The sequence below is a fragment of the Myxocyprinus asiaticus genome, chromosome 11, assembly GCF_019703515.2.
Source record: "Myxocyprinus asiaticus isolate MX2 ecotype Aquarium Trade chromosome 11, UBuf_Myxa_2, whole genome shotgun sequence".
Classification (NCBI taxonomy): domain Eukaryota; kingdom Metazoa; phylum Chordata; class Actinopteri; order Cypriniformes; family Catostomidae; genus Myxocyprinus; species Myxocyprinus asiaticus.
In genome coordinates, this window is record NC_059354.1 from 42,938,650 (window position 1) to 42,952,560 (window position 13,911).

The 13,911-nt window shown below is 36.9% G+C and overlaps 2 protein-coding genes across 5 annotated transcripts in view; one reads left to right on the plus strand and one right to left on the minus strand.

Moving 5' to 3' along the window:
• LOC127447919 (PTB domain-containing engulfment adapter protein 1) overlaps positions 1 to 7,679 on the plus strand; it is an 89,243-nt gene extending 81,564 nt beyond the window's left edge. For all 3 annotated transcript variants that reach the window (XM_051710127.1, XM_051710126.1, XM_051710128.1), the window contains 2 exons: positions 2,575 to 2,669; positions 6,063 to 7,679. In XM_051710127.1, coding sequence (XP_051566087.1) covers positions 2,575 to 2,669; positions 6,063 to 6,134 — 167 coding nt within the window. In that variant the 3' untranslated portion in view covers positions 6,135 to 7,679. The remainder of the gene's footprint in view (positions 1 to 2,574; positions 2,670 to 6,062) is intronic.
• The window catches only part of LOC127447904 (collagen alpha-2(V) chain-like), a 71,434-nt gene continuing 65,165 nt past the window's right edge, over positions 7,643 to 13,911 (minus strand). For both annotated transcript variants that reach the window (XM_051710080.1, XM_051710081.1), the window contains 14 exons: positions 13,849 to 13,902; positions 13,583 to 13,744; positions 13,396 to 13,503; positions 13,133 to 13,240; positions 12,913 to 12,966; positions 12,714 to 12,821; positions 12,017 to 12,070; positions 11,791 to 11,898; positions 11,586 to 11,639; positions 11,391 to 11,498; positions 10,992 to 11,298; positions 10,718 to 10,899; positions 9,733 to 9,975; positions 7,643 to 9,291 (listed from right to left, as the gene is read on the minus strand). In XM_051710080.1, the coding sequence (XP_051566040.1) occupies positions 9,145 to 9,291; positions 9,733 to 9,975; positions 10,718 to 10,899; positions 10,992 to 11,298; positions 11,391 to 11,498; positions 11,586 to 11,639; positions 11,791 to 11,898; positions 12,017 to 12,070; positions 12,714 to 12,821; positions 12,913 to 12,966; positions 13,133 to 13,240; positions 13,396 to 13,503; positions 13,583 to 13,744; positions 13,849 to 13,902 (1,797 nt within the window). In that variant the 3' untranslated portion in view covers positions 7,643 to 9,144. The remainder of the gene's footprint in view (positions 9,292 to 9,732; positions 9,976 to 10,717; positions 10,900 to 10,991; positions 11,299 to 11,390; positions 11,499 to 11,585; positions 11,640 to 11,790; positions 11,899 to 12,016; positions 12,071 to 12,713; positions 12,822 to 12,912; positions 12,967 to 13,132; positions 13,241 to 13,395; positions 13,504 to 13,582; positions 13,745 to 13,848; positions 13,903 to 13,911) is intronic.

A 13,911-nucleotide genomic window follows, 5' to 3' on the forward strand; every position in this document is an offset into this window, starting at 1 on the left:
AGCGAGTTGGGACATAGACCTGGGGGAGTGAATTGAAGTAAGAAGGTGCTTTTCCATTGGCTGTCCTGAAGGCCAGAGTCAAAGCCTTGAATTTGATGTGGGCAGCTACTGGCAGCCATTGGAATGATATCAAGAGTGGGGTAACGTGCGCCCTCTTTGGCTGATTAAAGACCAGAAATGCTGCAGCATTCTGAACCATCTGCAGTGACTTAATCGTGCTAGCTGGCAGACCGGCCAACAGGGCATTACAAAAGTCCTGTCCTGAAATGACCAGAGTTTGGATCAGGAGCTGTGTAGCACATTCAGACTGGAAAGGTCTGATTTTCCTGATGTTGTAAAGCGCAAACCCGCAAGACCGGGTGGTTGTTGAGACATTGGCAGTGAAGTTAATTTGGTTATCCACCACCACTCTACGTTCCAGGCTGTCCTGGTTGATGTTAGCATAGTTGAACCAAGATGAATGGAGAGGTTGTGGTCAACAGACGGGTTGGCTGGGATCACAAGAAATTCTGTCTTGGCAATGTTGAGCTGTAGGTTACGTTCCTTCATCCAGGCCGAGATCTCCGAGAGGCAGGCAGAAATACAAGCTGAGACGGTGGGGTCGTCAGGCTGGAATGACAGGTAGAGCTGTGGATCATCTGCGTAGCAGTGGTAGGAGAAACCATGTGCCTTAATGATAGGAGTGATGTAGTGAAAATTACTATGTAATCTCAACTCAAATACATTATGAAGAGAGAACCTAATTGAATTGGGTAAACCCAACAAAATTAGACGTCAAAGTAACTTAAATAATCTTTTAATTCTTTATATACTAGCAAGTGACAGTGAATGTTAGCATACTACATGGTGGTGGGAAGCACTTCAGAGTGCAGCTTAGTAACTATGCTATGGTTAGCACAGCTATTGCGTAGTAAAAAGAGCAATAAGTATCATGCAGCACACGTTCCTGTCCTCATCTTAATTACAAGCTCCTCTTCACCATAATGGGAACCCCGAAAACTCTTCTAAATCTCAACATATTAAAACATTAAACACTAATAAGTATCCTGTGCAAGGCATGCTGGGAACTAGAAATCCCCTGCCCAGTTTCAGTTAAAAAAAAAAAAAAAAAAAAAAAAAATCCTGCATGTTGTCCCAACACATCTCTTAAATTAAAGGGATAGTTCACCCAAAAATGAAAATTCTCTTAGCATTTACTCACCCTCATGCTATCCCATATATATATGACTTACTTTCTTCTGCAGGACACAAATTATGATTTTTAGAAGAATATTTCAGCTCTGTAGGTGCATACAATGCAAGTGAATGGGTACCAAAATTGTGATGCTCCAAAAAGCACATAAAGGCATCATAAAAGTAATCCACACGACTCCGGTGGTTTAATCCATATCTTCAGAAGTGATATGATAGGTGTGGGTGAGAAACAGATCAATATTTAAGTCCTTTTTTGCTAGAAATTCTTCTCCCTGCCCAGTAGGTGGTGATATGCATGAAGAATGTGAATCACCAAAAACACTAGAAGAAGAATGTGAAAGTGGACGTTAAAGTGGAGATGGACTGAGCAGGGAGGAGAATTTATAATAAAAAAGGACTTAAATATTGATCTGTTTTTCACCTACACCTATCATATCGCTTCTGAAGACATTGATTTAACCACTGGAATCTTATGGATTACTTTTATGCTGATTTGTGTGGTTTTTTTATTTTTTATTTTTTTTATTTTTTTTATTTTTTTTTTTAGCTTTAAAATTTTGGTACCCATTCACTTGCATTGTATGGACCAAAAGAGCTGGAATTTTTTGGAATTCTTCCAAAAAGCTTCATTTGAGTTCAGCAGATGTAAGAAAGTCATACACATCTGGGATGGCATAAGGATGAGTAAATTATATGAGAATTTTCATTTTTGGATGAACTATTTTTTTTAAGTTGGTTACATGTATTTTTTTTAGTAATATGAACAAGGGAAAATTCAGTAAACATTTTTGAGTAGTTTATGGTTGAAGTTAGTTTGTGTGTTTCTTTATTGTTTTGGCTTGGCTCACCTCTAAATTTGGTGCTTCCAAATGGTGATAAAATAAAAAGACAAACTAAAGGATTATGGTATACATGTTGGTATGTTGTGCACTTACACCATGTCCTAACCTAGTGGAATGCAATAAGATTTCAGCAACAAGCAATTGCTTTGTCCACACTGAACACAATAATATGACTCAATGTGACAATCACAGCAAATCAGAACACATTTGATGTTTAATTAACAATTATTTGGAGTGGTATTTTGGACCAATTAGATTTTACAGTGGGCGGTGCTACCCCGTGCAATGCAGCAGAAATAGAATCCAAGTGATCAACAAAATATCCTGTCGCCCATCTCTTGGTTGTGGCTGGTTAGGACAAATACTCAGATTAACATGGAAGAGGTGGTTAGGACATGGCTTTACCATTGATGTAAAAGTAGATGATCGCAAACCATGTTTTTCTCTCTTACTGAATGATTTTAAAGATGTTATGGTACAAAGTTTCTCAAAATATATTTTTTTTAATTTTTTTATTTTTTTTCTTCTTCTTCTTAAGGAAGAGACCTGTTCGGCGCAGAACCATTTGACCCTTTCACCTGTGGGGCAGCTGACTTCCCCCCCGACATCCAGTCCAAGCTGGACGAGATGCAGGTGACTGCATGTCTGTGAATAATTTGAAAATGAGCAGCTAATGGAGCTGACGGTATGCACTGCTGCAGTGGTGAAGACTCGCTAAGGAAATGTACTAAACTCCTATTGTTCTCGTACTATAACTCCAGAAATTGTAGACTGATTTTCACCTATTTTTTATGCTTCATCTGATAACTGCGCTCATGACTCCAGCACAACTGATCAGTTAAAATATTTCAATTATTTGTGTCAATATTCGGCTCAGTTGCCCCTGTCAAAATGAAAACTAAGTCAGAAGTAAATAAATCCCCTTGGATAAACGATGATATTTGCATTTTAAGTAGAAAGTGTAGGAAGGCAGGACGTGCCTGAAAATCAACCAAACTTCATGTTCACTTTGAGCGCATGAAGGATCTCTTAGACGGTTAAAGCTGCTAGAACTGTGTATTTTTCTGAACTAATAACTACTTACTGCCATAAAGTTAGGTTTTTATTTAATACAGTTAATAATTTGATCAACCCTGTGTCTAGTGCTGCTTGTTGTCCAGTAAATTGTAGCACATTTTTATATTTTTTTGTTAATAAGGTCTCTAACATACACTACCATTCAAAAGTTTAGGGTCACTTACTCATTCTTTAATTTTTTATTTTTTTTTCACATTTTAGAATAATAGTAAAGTCATCACAACTATGGAATAATAGAAATGGAAATATGGGAATTATGTTGTGACTAAAAAGAAACCCAATTAAATCAAAACTATGTTATATTTTAGCATCTTCAAAGTGGCCACACATTGCCTTGATTTTGCAGAAATGTACTCTTGGCATTTTCTCAACCAACTTCTAGAGGTATCACCCTGGGATGCTTTTTAAACAGTATTGAAGGAGTTCCTATCTATGCTGGGCACTTATTGGCTGCTTTTCTTAATTATTCGGTCCAAGTCATCCATTTAAAAAAAAAAAAAAAATTTAAATACAATTTTAGTTTTGTAATTAAATAAATTAATATGTTGGCACAATTATATTTTTGTCTACAAAACTAATTTCAAACATTTAAGCATACGCCTTCAGATCAAAAGGTTTTTAAGGTCATGAGAAACATTTCAGACAAGTGACCCCAAACTTTTGAACGGTAGTGTAAGGGCATCAATTATTCCTCCATTACCGTGTGTGGAAAACTCGAGTTATAGGGAGAGTTTGTTGGATTCTTTCTCACCTATTTCAGAGCAGGATCTCTGTAAAATTTTACATCAGTTGAAACCATCAAGTTGCCATACAGATGTTGTTCAATTAAGACTTTTCAAGGAAGTTGTTGGAACTTTAGGCCCTTCTTTGCTGTCTATAGTAAATAGCTCGCTTGTGTCAGGATGTGTCCCAGAGGAGTTAAAGTCTGTGATAGTTCATTAGATCCTTCTGTTACAAAAAACTATAGACCAATCTCAAAATGACCTTTCATCTCTAAAATAATAGAGAAAGCAGTAGCTAAACAACTGTTGGATGATAGGAGCTAAGGGTAACAATACTTTTGAGAAATTTCAGTCAGGATATAGAGAAAATCACAGTACATAAATTGCCCTTCTTAGGGTGACCAGTGATTTATTGATGATGGAGGATGCTGAAGAGTGCTCCATTTTAGTGTTGCTTGATAACTTCAGCATTTGATATAGTTGACCATTCAGTTTTAATTGATAAATTGAAGAGATGGGTGGGAATATCTGGGGTGGCTTTAGACTGGTTTGTTTCCTTCTTGATGAATAGGAAAGCTGTAGTGTGTGTTGGAAATGAGATGTCCTCCTCTTCAAAAATGAATTGTGGTGTTCAGTAAGGATCCCTATTAGGGCCAATATTGTTTTCACTTTACTGTATATACCACCGCTTTTTTCTGTGAATTGAAAATACAACATTAATTTTCATTGCTATGAAGATGACCTGCAATTGTATTTGTCATTGAATCCCAATGATCTGACTAATTTAAATGTTCTTCAAGCTTGTATAGTAGATATAACAAATTGGATGGCATGTAATTTCCTTCAGTTAAGAAGTTGTTATAATCAGCCATGATGCTAAAAAAGTCAGATTGAGTAAGCACTTAATCAGGTGATCCCAAATATTCAGCAGGTGGTGAGAAATTTGGGTGTCTATTTTGATACTCATTTACATTTTGAATACTATGTCAGGAAGTTAGTTCAATCTTGTTTTTATCAGTTAATGAACATTTCCAAGGTGAGACAGGTCTTGCATTTCAAGGATACATAGAAGCTCACACATGCTTTTATTGAGTCTCGCCTTGATTATTGTAATGCACTGTTTTCAGTTTTAAAGCACGGCTACAATCAGTGCAAAATGCTGCAGCTCCACCTTTGACACAAACAAGGTCTTTTAATCATATTACTCCAGTTTTAGCTCCTTGGCGTTACCAATTCATTTTAGGGTTAATTTTAAAATTTTATTAATTACACTACCACACCTGGAGTTCGCTAGTTCGAATCCCAGGGCGTGCTGAGTGACTCCAGCCAGGTCTCCTAAGCAACCAAATTGGCCCGGTTGCTAGAGAGGGTAGAGTCACATGGGGCAACCACCTCGTGGGCGCGTGGTGAGTTGAGCGTGGTTGCCGCGGTGGATGGCATGAAGCCTCCACATGCGCTATGTCTCCGTGACAACGCGCTCAACAAGCCACGTGATAAGAAGGTTGACGATCTCAGACGCGGAGGCAACTGGGATTCATCCTCCGCCACCCGGACTGAGGCGAATCACTACGCGACCAGGAGGATTTAAAAGCACATTGGGAACTGGGCATTCCAAACTGGGAGAAAAAGGGGAAAAATTATATTTTATCAATTACATATAATGAATGACATGAGTTGGTGTCTGAATATTTAGCTGGTGCCCTGGGATATTAGATCTGCTGAATCTGTGTGTTTTTAAGTCTCGTTTAAAAACTCATTTGTTTAGACTTGCTTTTATTACTATGTGAAGAAAATCTTGCACACATAACAGTAAATTAATCATTTACAGTATATGATTTGTTCTTGAACTAACAACCCCACTTGTCTGTCTTTTTGCCCTCTTTCTGCTTGCAGAGGCAGAGATGGTTTGTACTTTCTGAACAGTTGTTTTCTTTATTTCCGACAGAATCTCTTAGGTGTATTTTGCCATGCTTTTTTGTTTTAAGGATCTCCACAGTATAATTATTTATTTAAAGCCATGTGTCTGCCATTTCCTTCTGCCCTATAGCCTAAAAGCATTTTTACTTAACAATCAAATCTGTATAAAAGTTCACCAAGATTGTTGTCCTGTATTTTAAATATAATCTTTTCATTTTATAGATATTTGTGCAATAGATGTGCAGTAATACTAAAATCAGTTGTTTTTCCTGTTTTTTTTTATTTATTTTTTTTTGCTTTTTTTTTTTAGGAGGGGTTCAAAATGGGACTGACAGTAGAGGGCACTGTCTTTTCCCTTGATCCACTAGATGGTCGCTGCTGATGTCAAGAAGATTGTCACATTCATGTTAAACCATTTGTATTAAAGTGCCAAACTTGGGTTTACAGTTAAAATGTCAATGTCTTATCTTGCGTTTAAAAAATAAAAAAAAAAAAAATATATATATTTTTTTTTTTATCTATTTGCATTTGAATTTGGTTTACAAAATTATATTAAAAAATAAGAAGCAGTAGATCACTATTTTTGTAAGAACTAAAACTGAAATAGTAATGGAGTTTTAACACCCCTTGCTTGTACAAGCAATGTAATTACTATGTAAGAAAATGTAAAATGTAAGAAAGTATTTCCAATCGCACACACAAGTTTCACAACCATTATCAAACATCGCATACAACAAAAAAAAAATAAATTCAAATCTATATGGCAGATAGTAATTCATTGTATAATGTCATGCTACAACTCTTAAAACTCTATTGTTATTTCCCTTTCCATTATTTTGTATATATATTTTTAACACTTAATGCATTACCATATGTAAGACATGGGATAAATAACTCCTTTTATATTAAAAACAGGTCACATGTAAAATTATGATATTGTTTTTGTTTATTGCAATGGATTCATGAAAGTATTTTTTAACTTAACAGCAGTGCCATAAATTGCAGGATAAGACTATTTCCACATTAACCTGTACTTGTATTGCTGTTAATTTTATATTATCTATTTTAGTATACTCTTGCACAAGGAAGCACTTTGTAAGAGCTCTGTTCAAGTATTATTGTTAATTCACTTTGTAAGCATTATTTTAACCTTTGTTGTTGTAGTCATTAAAAGGAAACTGTATAGATTCTGTGTAATTTGTTTTATAACATGCCTTTCTAAAACCTTCACCTTTATTAAATAAGAGACACCTTTTTTGGCAAATTCAGCAAATCTCCACCAACATGCTGTAGTGTTGAAGTAATTTATTAAGATTGGAAAATAATATATTGAAAGTACATTATAAAGGAATTGTAAAATTACAGTAAAATCATCACGTAGTTCAAATATATTCCTGTTTTGTTACACTTTTTTCCCCCCACACTTTCATGACTGTCTAAATATTTTTTTCATATGTAACTGTGTGTGTGTGTGTGTGTGTGTGTGTGTGTGTCTAAAATGCATGCTCTTAAACATAAGTATAATGCTTGAAATGTTATGTTTGTCACTTTCTTATGTTTCTTGATTTATTTTTTTAAATGTCAGAGAATATTATAGCTTTGCCAAGTGTACTGCACTTGTCTCAATTAAAAGTACGTCCTTCTGAAGAGAGCAACATCTTGGAGCATGTTACCCCATTCTTTTTTTTGGTAGGATGCTGTTTCCCATCCTTTGAATGTTTAACAAAATGTAAGCAGTCTTCATAGTAGTACTGCATCAAGATCATGCCATTTTTTCAATCAGTGCAACTGTTGTGGAAGCTCTCTACAATTGTTTCCTGTCTGGATTACATCTCTACAAAGTAGAATTCCATAACAAAATTAAAACTGGCACAATCAAAAGCTCCCATGTTTTTAGATTTTTTTTTTTTTTTTTTTTTCTAAATAATGCTATTATTCATTATGAAATATTACATTAAAAAAAGCACAAAAATGTGTTTTGAACAAGTACTATTCCTGCCATGTCTCATTATTTACTCAAAGCAAAACATAGCAACTAAAAACATTAACAAATCCTGACAATTCATAAATAAATCACTCTTAGTAACCCAGCATTTGTTGACAAGAACTTAAGTCTAAAACACATAGAAAACCTAAAGGCCAAGCAATATCGTACAAATGTTTTAAAAATATGTCCAAAGCAGCAAATCTATCAATGGTGCATTCATTATCCTTTTATTATGTAAAATATATATTTTCATGCTTAAAAGGCAAGAAAAGAAACATATGCATCTGCATAAGTCAATAAAGAAAAGAAAGCGAAAGGAATATATTTTCTGTTGATTCAATAAAATGGGAAACTGTAATATGCATTTTTAATTTGCAAAGCAAATACATGAGATTAGCTTTAAAGCCATACCAAATGGCTTAAAAGAGTTATAAAATGCTAATCAGATAAAAGAAAGAAAGAAAGAAAGAAAGACAAGTGCAAGAATTATAGGTATCTATATAGGTACCTGCATGCTTTAGAAAATATGACACCCTAAAGAGTGTCAATACTGTTTCCTGCACCTCCATTTCACTACATTGTGCCTTATACCTTTACAAAAGACTTTAAAATATGAAACTAATATATATCATGGAAGGGTTATTACTCTTTGATCTACTGCAATGTAATTGTGGAAAACATTGAAGAAAAAGAAACAAAAATGCACCTTTTATTAATTGTATTATGAAATATTGTTAATTTTATTTGCATTTCCTTATCCTTATTTGTACCTTCTGATGGGAGAAATACAATTCACACAACTTATTAGTATTTATGTACAGCAAGTCTGTTGTCAGTATTTGCCAGTTTATAGAAACGAGGTAGCTTGCACTAATGAATCAATGATTGCATCTTTAATTGTCAATTAGGTTGAGGAGTAATTACAAAGTGAATGTATCAGAGTAGAGATATTAGTTTTAGGAGTGGTGTTTTTCAAGAGAAACAAGACAAACTCATCAGAATGTAAACTTCTTCTATAGCACCATTTTTGTTTTAAAGGGAAAAAAAGAATAATAACATACTGTAACAAAAACAGGCAAATCCAAATTTTTATAGTAACCAGTGTTGGTACAGTTGGTACAGTATTGGTTACTGTGTTACTTTGAAGCAATGGCCATTATCATTTAAAACAGCAGTTGATGGATAGTTCTGTATAAAAATTCAGTTAAATTGAATTTCTTATTTCAATAGATCAATTGGTTAAAAAAATAAAAAAATACTTTGGACCAGTTGTTTTCTGAAACTCTTAGAAGGCACAATAAATATCTTCCTACAGGGCCAGAATAGTCCAAAGCTCTGTATGTACAAGGCTGATCTTGTCAGCAGTCACTTTAAAAGTCTGATGATTCTCTTCAATGCATTGATTTTACAAGAAGCACACAGGCCCAATATCAGTGCCAAACTCCTGATCTGAGCCTCCAATGTCCACAGGTGCAATATCCACAATAGGTAGCCTTGCTGTTTTCTGGGTCCTATATTCAAATACTGTCTTGCCCCACTTACCATCTGCTTGCTGTGAAGAGAAAAACATAGTTTAGGTAAGTATTGGTGGTCTTCAGTATTATAAAAACCTTTACATCTCTGGCATACCTTATGGACCCTGAAGGAAGATTTCTATAATTGCCTATATGTGTGCTTTAGTGTGTGTTTTTTTTTCAGTATATGTGTGGTAATCAACATTTTATACTCACTGGAGTTTTGTGTTGTTAGCTTAGCAACATGCTAATGCCAAACACTATTGAAATCAATTGTGAGCAGAATCTCATGTGCACTTCGCAAAATGAGCGCAATATTTGAGCATTGTAAACCGGAAACTTATGAGATTCAATTTCAGTTAGGATGCTGCCTCGGTAGGGAGCTTCTAATGTTGTCAGCAGACAGCAAGGCAGCTTGCATTGTTGTGGTATAGAGCATGTGCCTTTATTTTAGAAAGGATGTATTGCAATATACATACCGAGCAGCTGTCCTCAAGGACCGTGTATCTGAAGCGGTTGTTCCCCTCAGCTTTGAGCTCGACATCATTTGAAGCTTTGAGGATGACTGCTTTCTTGAGGTTTCCAGTTGATTCGTCCTTGTAGCCCACAGTGTTTTTGCAGTGGTAAGTGATCGTTTGTGAGGCCTCTTTGGAGAGCAGACGGATGAAAGTCATCTGAACCGTGACAGTGTTGGCTGGCTGGTCTTTATTTCCGTAAGTGAACTTCACAAAGAAAGACAAACAAATGGATATATAACTGCCACATACAGTTTTATTATTTTGTTTTATATATGGCCCTACAAAGGCAAAGTGCATACTATACATTTTGTAAAAATTGTGTTATGACTAAAACTGGGCCCTTAAACTATGTCTGTCTTGTGACAAAAAGGTTTGGCTCAACTATGCTCAGATTGAGAGTACTCAAAGTGTGAACATTGCAGTAACTACAAAATCTACACTTAAACCAAGTAACTTTGAGCCAGTTTTGGCATAGTTAATGCATTTTGGCTTTGTAGGGCAGTGTAGTAGATACATCTATTGCTTCTTGTCATTCAGTGTTGTTTTGCTTTGAAAGTACTTTTGCACCAATGGAACTTACATAGTTTACATTAATAAATGGGCATTCACACTGATTTCTAGTGACAAAACAACCAGAAATAGATAGTTTTCAATGAGAGTTTGGGTTGCTGATTTGAGGAAATATGAGCCACAGAGATTGTTAGCAAAGTTGAGTAAAATTCATGTTTATGCAAATGAGGAGCGTTGCAATGCGGTGACTACCATTGGGAATGCAGACGGCGAAACACATATGATCCGCCGCCTGATGCAGTTGGATATAGCAGTTGAGTAAGAGCGCCTACTAGGAACAAACAGCACAGGGACTCGCCTCCAGAAATGTAATCGCAATTTAATTAGTGTGAACATTCTTTAAACCAAATCGGAAGAGCAGCTACCACATGCTTACATAGGCTCCACCATTCATGTTGGCTCCAAACCACACAGGTTTATTTCCTGGGGAACTCCACCATGCCTTTCGGGGGATGCTGGGAGTGATTGCAGAGATACATGTTTCTCCTGTATCCAAATTACAATGTACTTTAATGGCATCCTCTGCACTGCCCTGGTTTGGATCCACCCAGTATTCGCCTTCAATGTAGAGATGAAAAATGAGATTAATGAGATCCTTAATCAAGATATCAGCTAAAGTTAGCCTGTACAAACCTCTAAACTGAACTTACCACTCTTTTTTTGAGGGTAACATTGTCTCAAGTCCTCACAAGTTCTAGCAGGATGCTTCCTACTACCATCGGGGCTACGCATGCTATCGATCTGGCTGCTCAGAGCCTTCAAAGTAGCCTGAACTCCAGGGTCAGCCTGGAACAGGCCTGTTGAGTTACTATTGGGAAGAGCCTCATCCTCACTGAACTCTGGGGGAGGAGGACCAGCATCATAGTCTTGAGGCCCACCAAAGAGATCTTCCAAAGCCGCAGTGGGTGGACCAGGAGATCCAGGAGGGCCAGGAGGACCAGGCTCTCCAGGAGGTCCCTAATTGTAAGATGATGACACAAAAATATGTAGTTATCTTAAATTGAATTAGCGATTAATAGTATGTGAGATTGCATGACAGTTTAACTTGCCTCTGGCCCAATGTCACCACTGACTCCTCTTGAACCAGGAGGGCCCATAGGTCCAGGCTGTCCAATGTACCCTTCTTTTCCTGGTGGCCCAATGGGCCCAGGAGGTCCCTATGAGATAATTGATTGAACAGATGTCAACCACACTTTGGTTTGACTACTTGTAAATAACTTACATTAAACAAGTTTAATGCGTACCCTTTGCCCACTTGGACCGACAATGCCTGGGGCTCCCTGTTCACCAGTTGTGCCCTAAAAATTAAATAAAAATATAAATGGCTATGACCAATTATATATTGCTTGATATTTTAAATATATCAATAAAATCCTGGGTGCAGACAATGATGCAGGCTTTGAAATAACCTTTCTCCAAGAGTCAAGAGTTTTTAGGTTTAAAACTTACAGGTGGTCCAGGAAGACCTTGTAAGCCTGCAAATCCCCGATGACCTTTCTGCCCTCTCTCTCCATGGTCACCCACATCTCCTTTATCCCCTCTTGGTCCTTGCGGTCCCTTAAATAGGCGGTTGGAAATGAGGGAGCAGTTGTGTTGTTGTTTTTACCAGCAACCATAAGGTAAATGAAATATTTCCAATGTGCCATGTTGTTTTATGAAATCATAAGTATCTTACTGTGAGTCCTCGTTTTCCAGCAGGACCTGGAGGGCCAGCAGGCCCATTTGAACCCTGCCAAGGCGTGTGAAGAAAATATATTGCTTTAAACATTCTATCTTATTCTAACCTTAGAGGAATATTCCGGGTTCAATATAAGTTAAGCTCAATCGACATTGACAACATTTGTGGCATAAAAAAAAGCAAAAATGGAGGTTACAGTGGTTACAACAGAATTGAATGGGGCCATTTTGTGGAGGGTTTAATGGCAGAAATGTGATGCTTATAATCCTATAAAAGCACATATTCGTCTGTTAAAACTTGTGTATTATTTGAGCTGTAAAGTTGTTTAAATCATAATTTTTTTACAGTGGTTTTAGGGTTTACAGTGTTATGTCCTCATGGTAATGACGTTAGTAAGCACTTTTATCAAACTAAAATCATGTTAACATGCATAATGTTTACATCTTGTGGATATACTTTTAAAACAGTGAGTAAAACAGATTGGCCCCATTAACTTCCATTGTAAGTGCCTTACTGTAACCCAGATTTTATATGTTTTTTTTGTTGTTTTTTTTATGAAGACACGAGAAGTCAAAATTAAATGTTTGTGGAATCAACATTATGCCACAACTGCTTTCAAGTAAGATTAACTTGTACTGAACTGGTAATATTCCTTTAACTAAAAAGAATAGAAAATCTGAAATGTGAGACTTACAGGCTCTCCTCTCCTTCCAACCCCACCAGTTGCACCAACAGGACCAAGGGGACCTGGTGCTCCTGTAGGTCCAAGCAAACCCTCTGGTCCTGGATCTCCTCGATCACCCTTTTTAAAAAAAAAAAAAAAGCAACTTCATTAGATTAGCAAAAACAGCTTAAGGTGACGACATTGGTCATTTGATGTTTTTGGTTCTCACCCGGACTCCTATGACACCTTCCTTTCCTGGTGGGCCATCAGATCCAGCGGGTCCCTAATGATCAAAATCATATTTTGTTTTCCCATTGCATCAGGAAATATGTCAGTACATGTTTTCATTGTGCCAATAAGCTCTATTCTGTACTATTGTAATTATATTGCAGTTATATTAATCATTTGAATATCATTATAATGTATATCAATAATTGTAATAATTTTACATCAGGTCCAGGATCACCCCGAGGTCCGTTAGCACCAGGCACCCCAACTGGGCCAGGAGGTCCTTTGTCTCCTGAAGACCCTGGTGTGCCTTGTTTTCCCGGAGGACCCTACATGCAAGAATCAAGAGCAGGCATATTAGAGGAGCAAAGTTTTCAGATGTCATTTAGTGTATGCACCTGAGGCAATGCACAATTTCTATTCAATATTTCAGTATGTTTAAATGAATCATTTTAATTCTAATTGTCTTGTATTGGATACTAACAGCTGGTCCGGGGAGTCCTGGCATTCCACGTTCTCCTCTTTGACCTGGAAGGCCTACAATTCCTCTCTGCCCTGTTGTTCCAGCAGGACCTGGTGGACCATCAGGCCCCTGAAGGAGATAACTGTTAAAATTCTTTTTCTTGTTTTTACACTTGGTATTTCAGCTGAGAAAAGCATGGTGCACCTACCGGTGGTCCATCTTCTCCAGAATCTCCTTTGTCTCCTGGGCTTCCAGCAGGGCCAGGTGGACCTCTCTCTCCCTGACGTCCAGGAGGTCCATGGTCTCCTCGAAGACCAGGTGGACCTTCTTTTCCTGGAAGACCAAGTGGACCAGGCTCACCAAGAGGACCCTTAGAAAACAAAGATTTAATTGTTTGAAAAAGTTTTAGAATTTTCATAAATTCTTATTTGGAATTGTGAACTTGACCATCTGCAGTTCATGCAACATACTTACAGTTGGACCAGGTGGGCCAACTCTTCCAGCAGATCCAGGGAAACCTGTTGGGCCCTAAACATT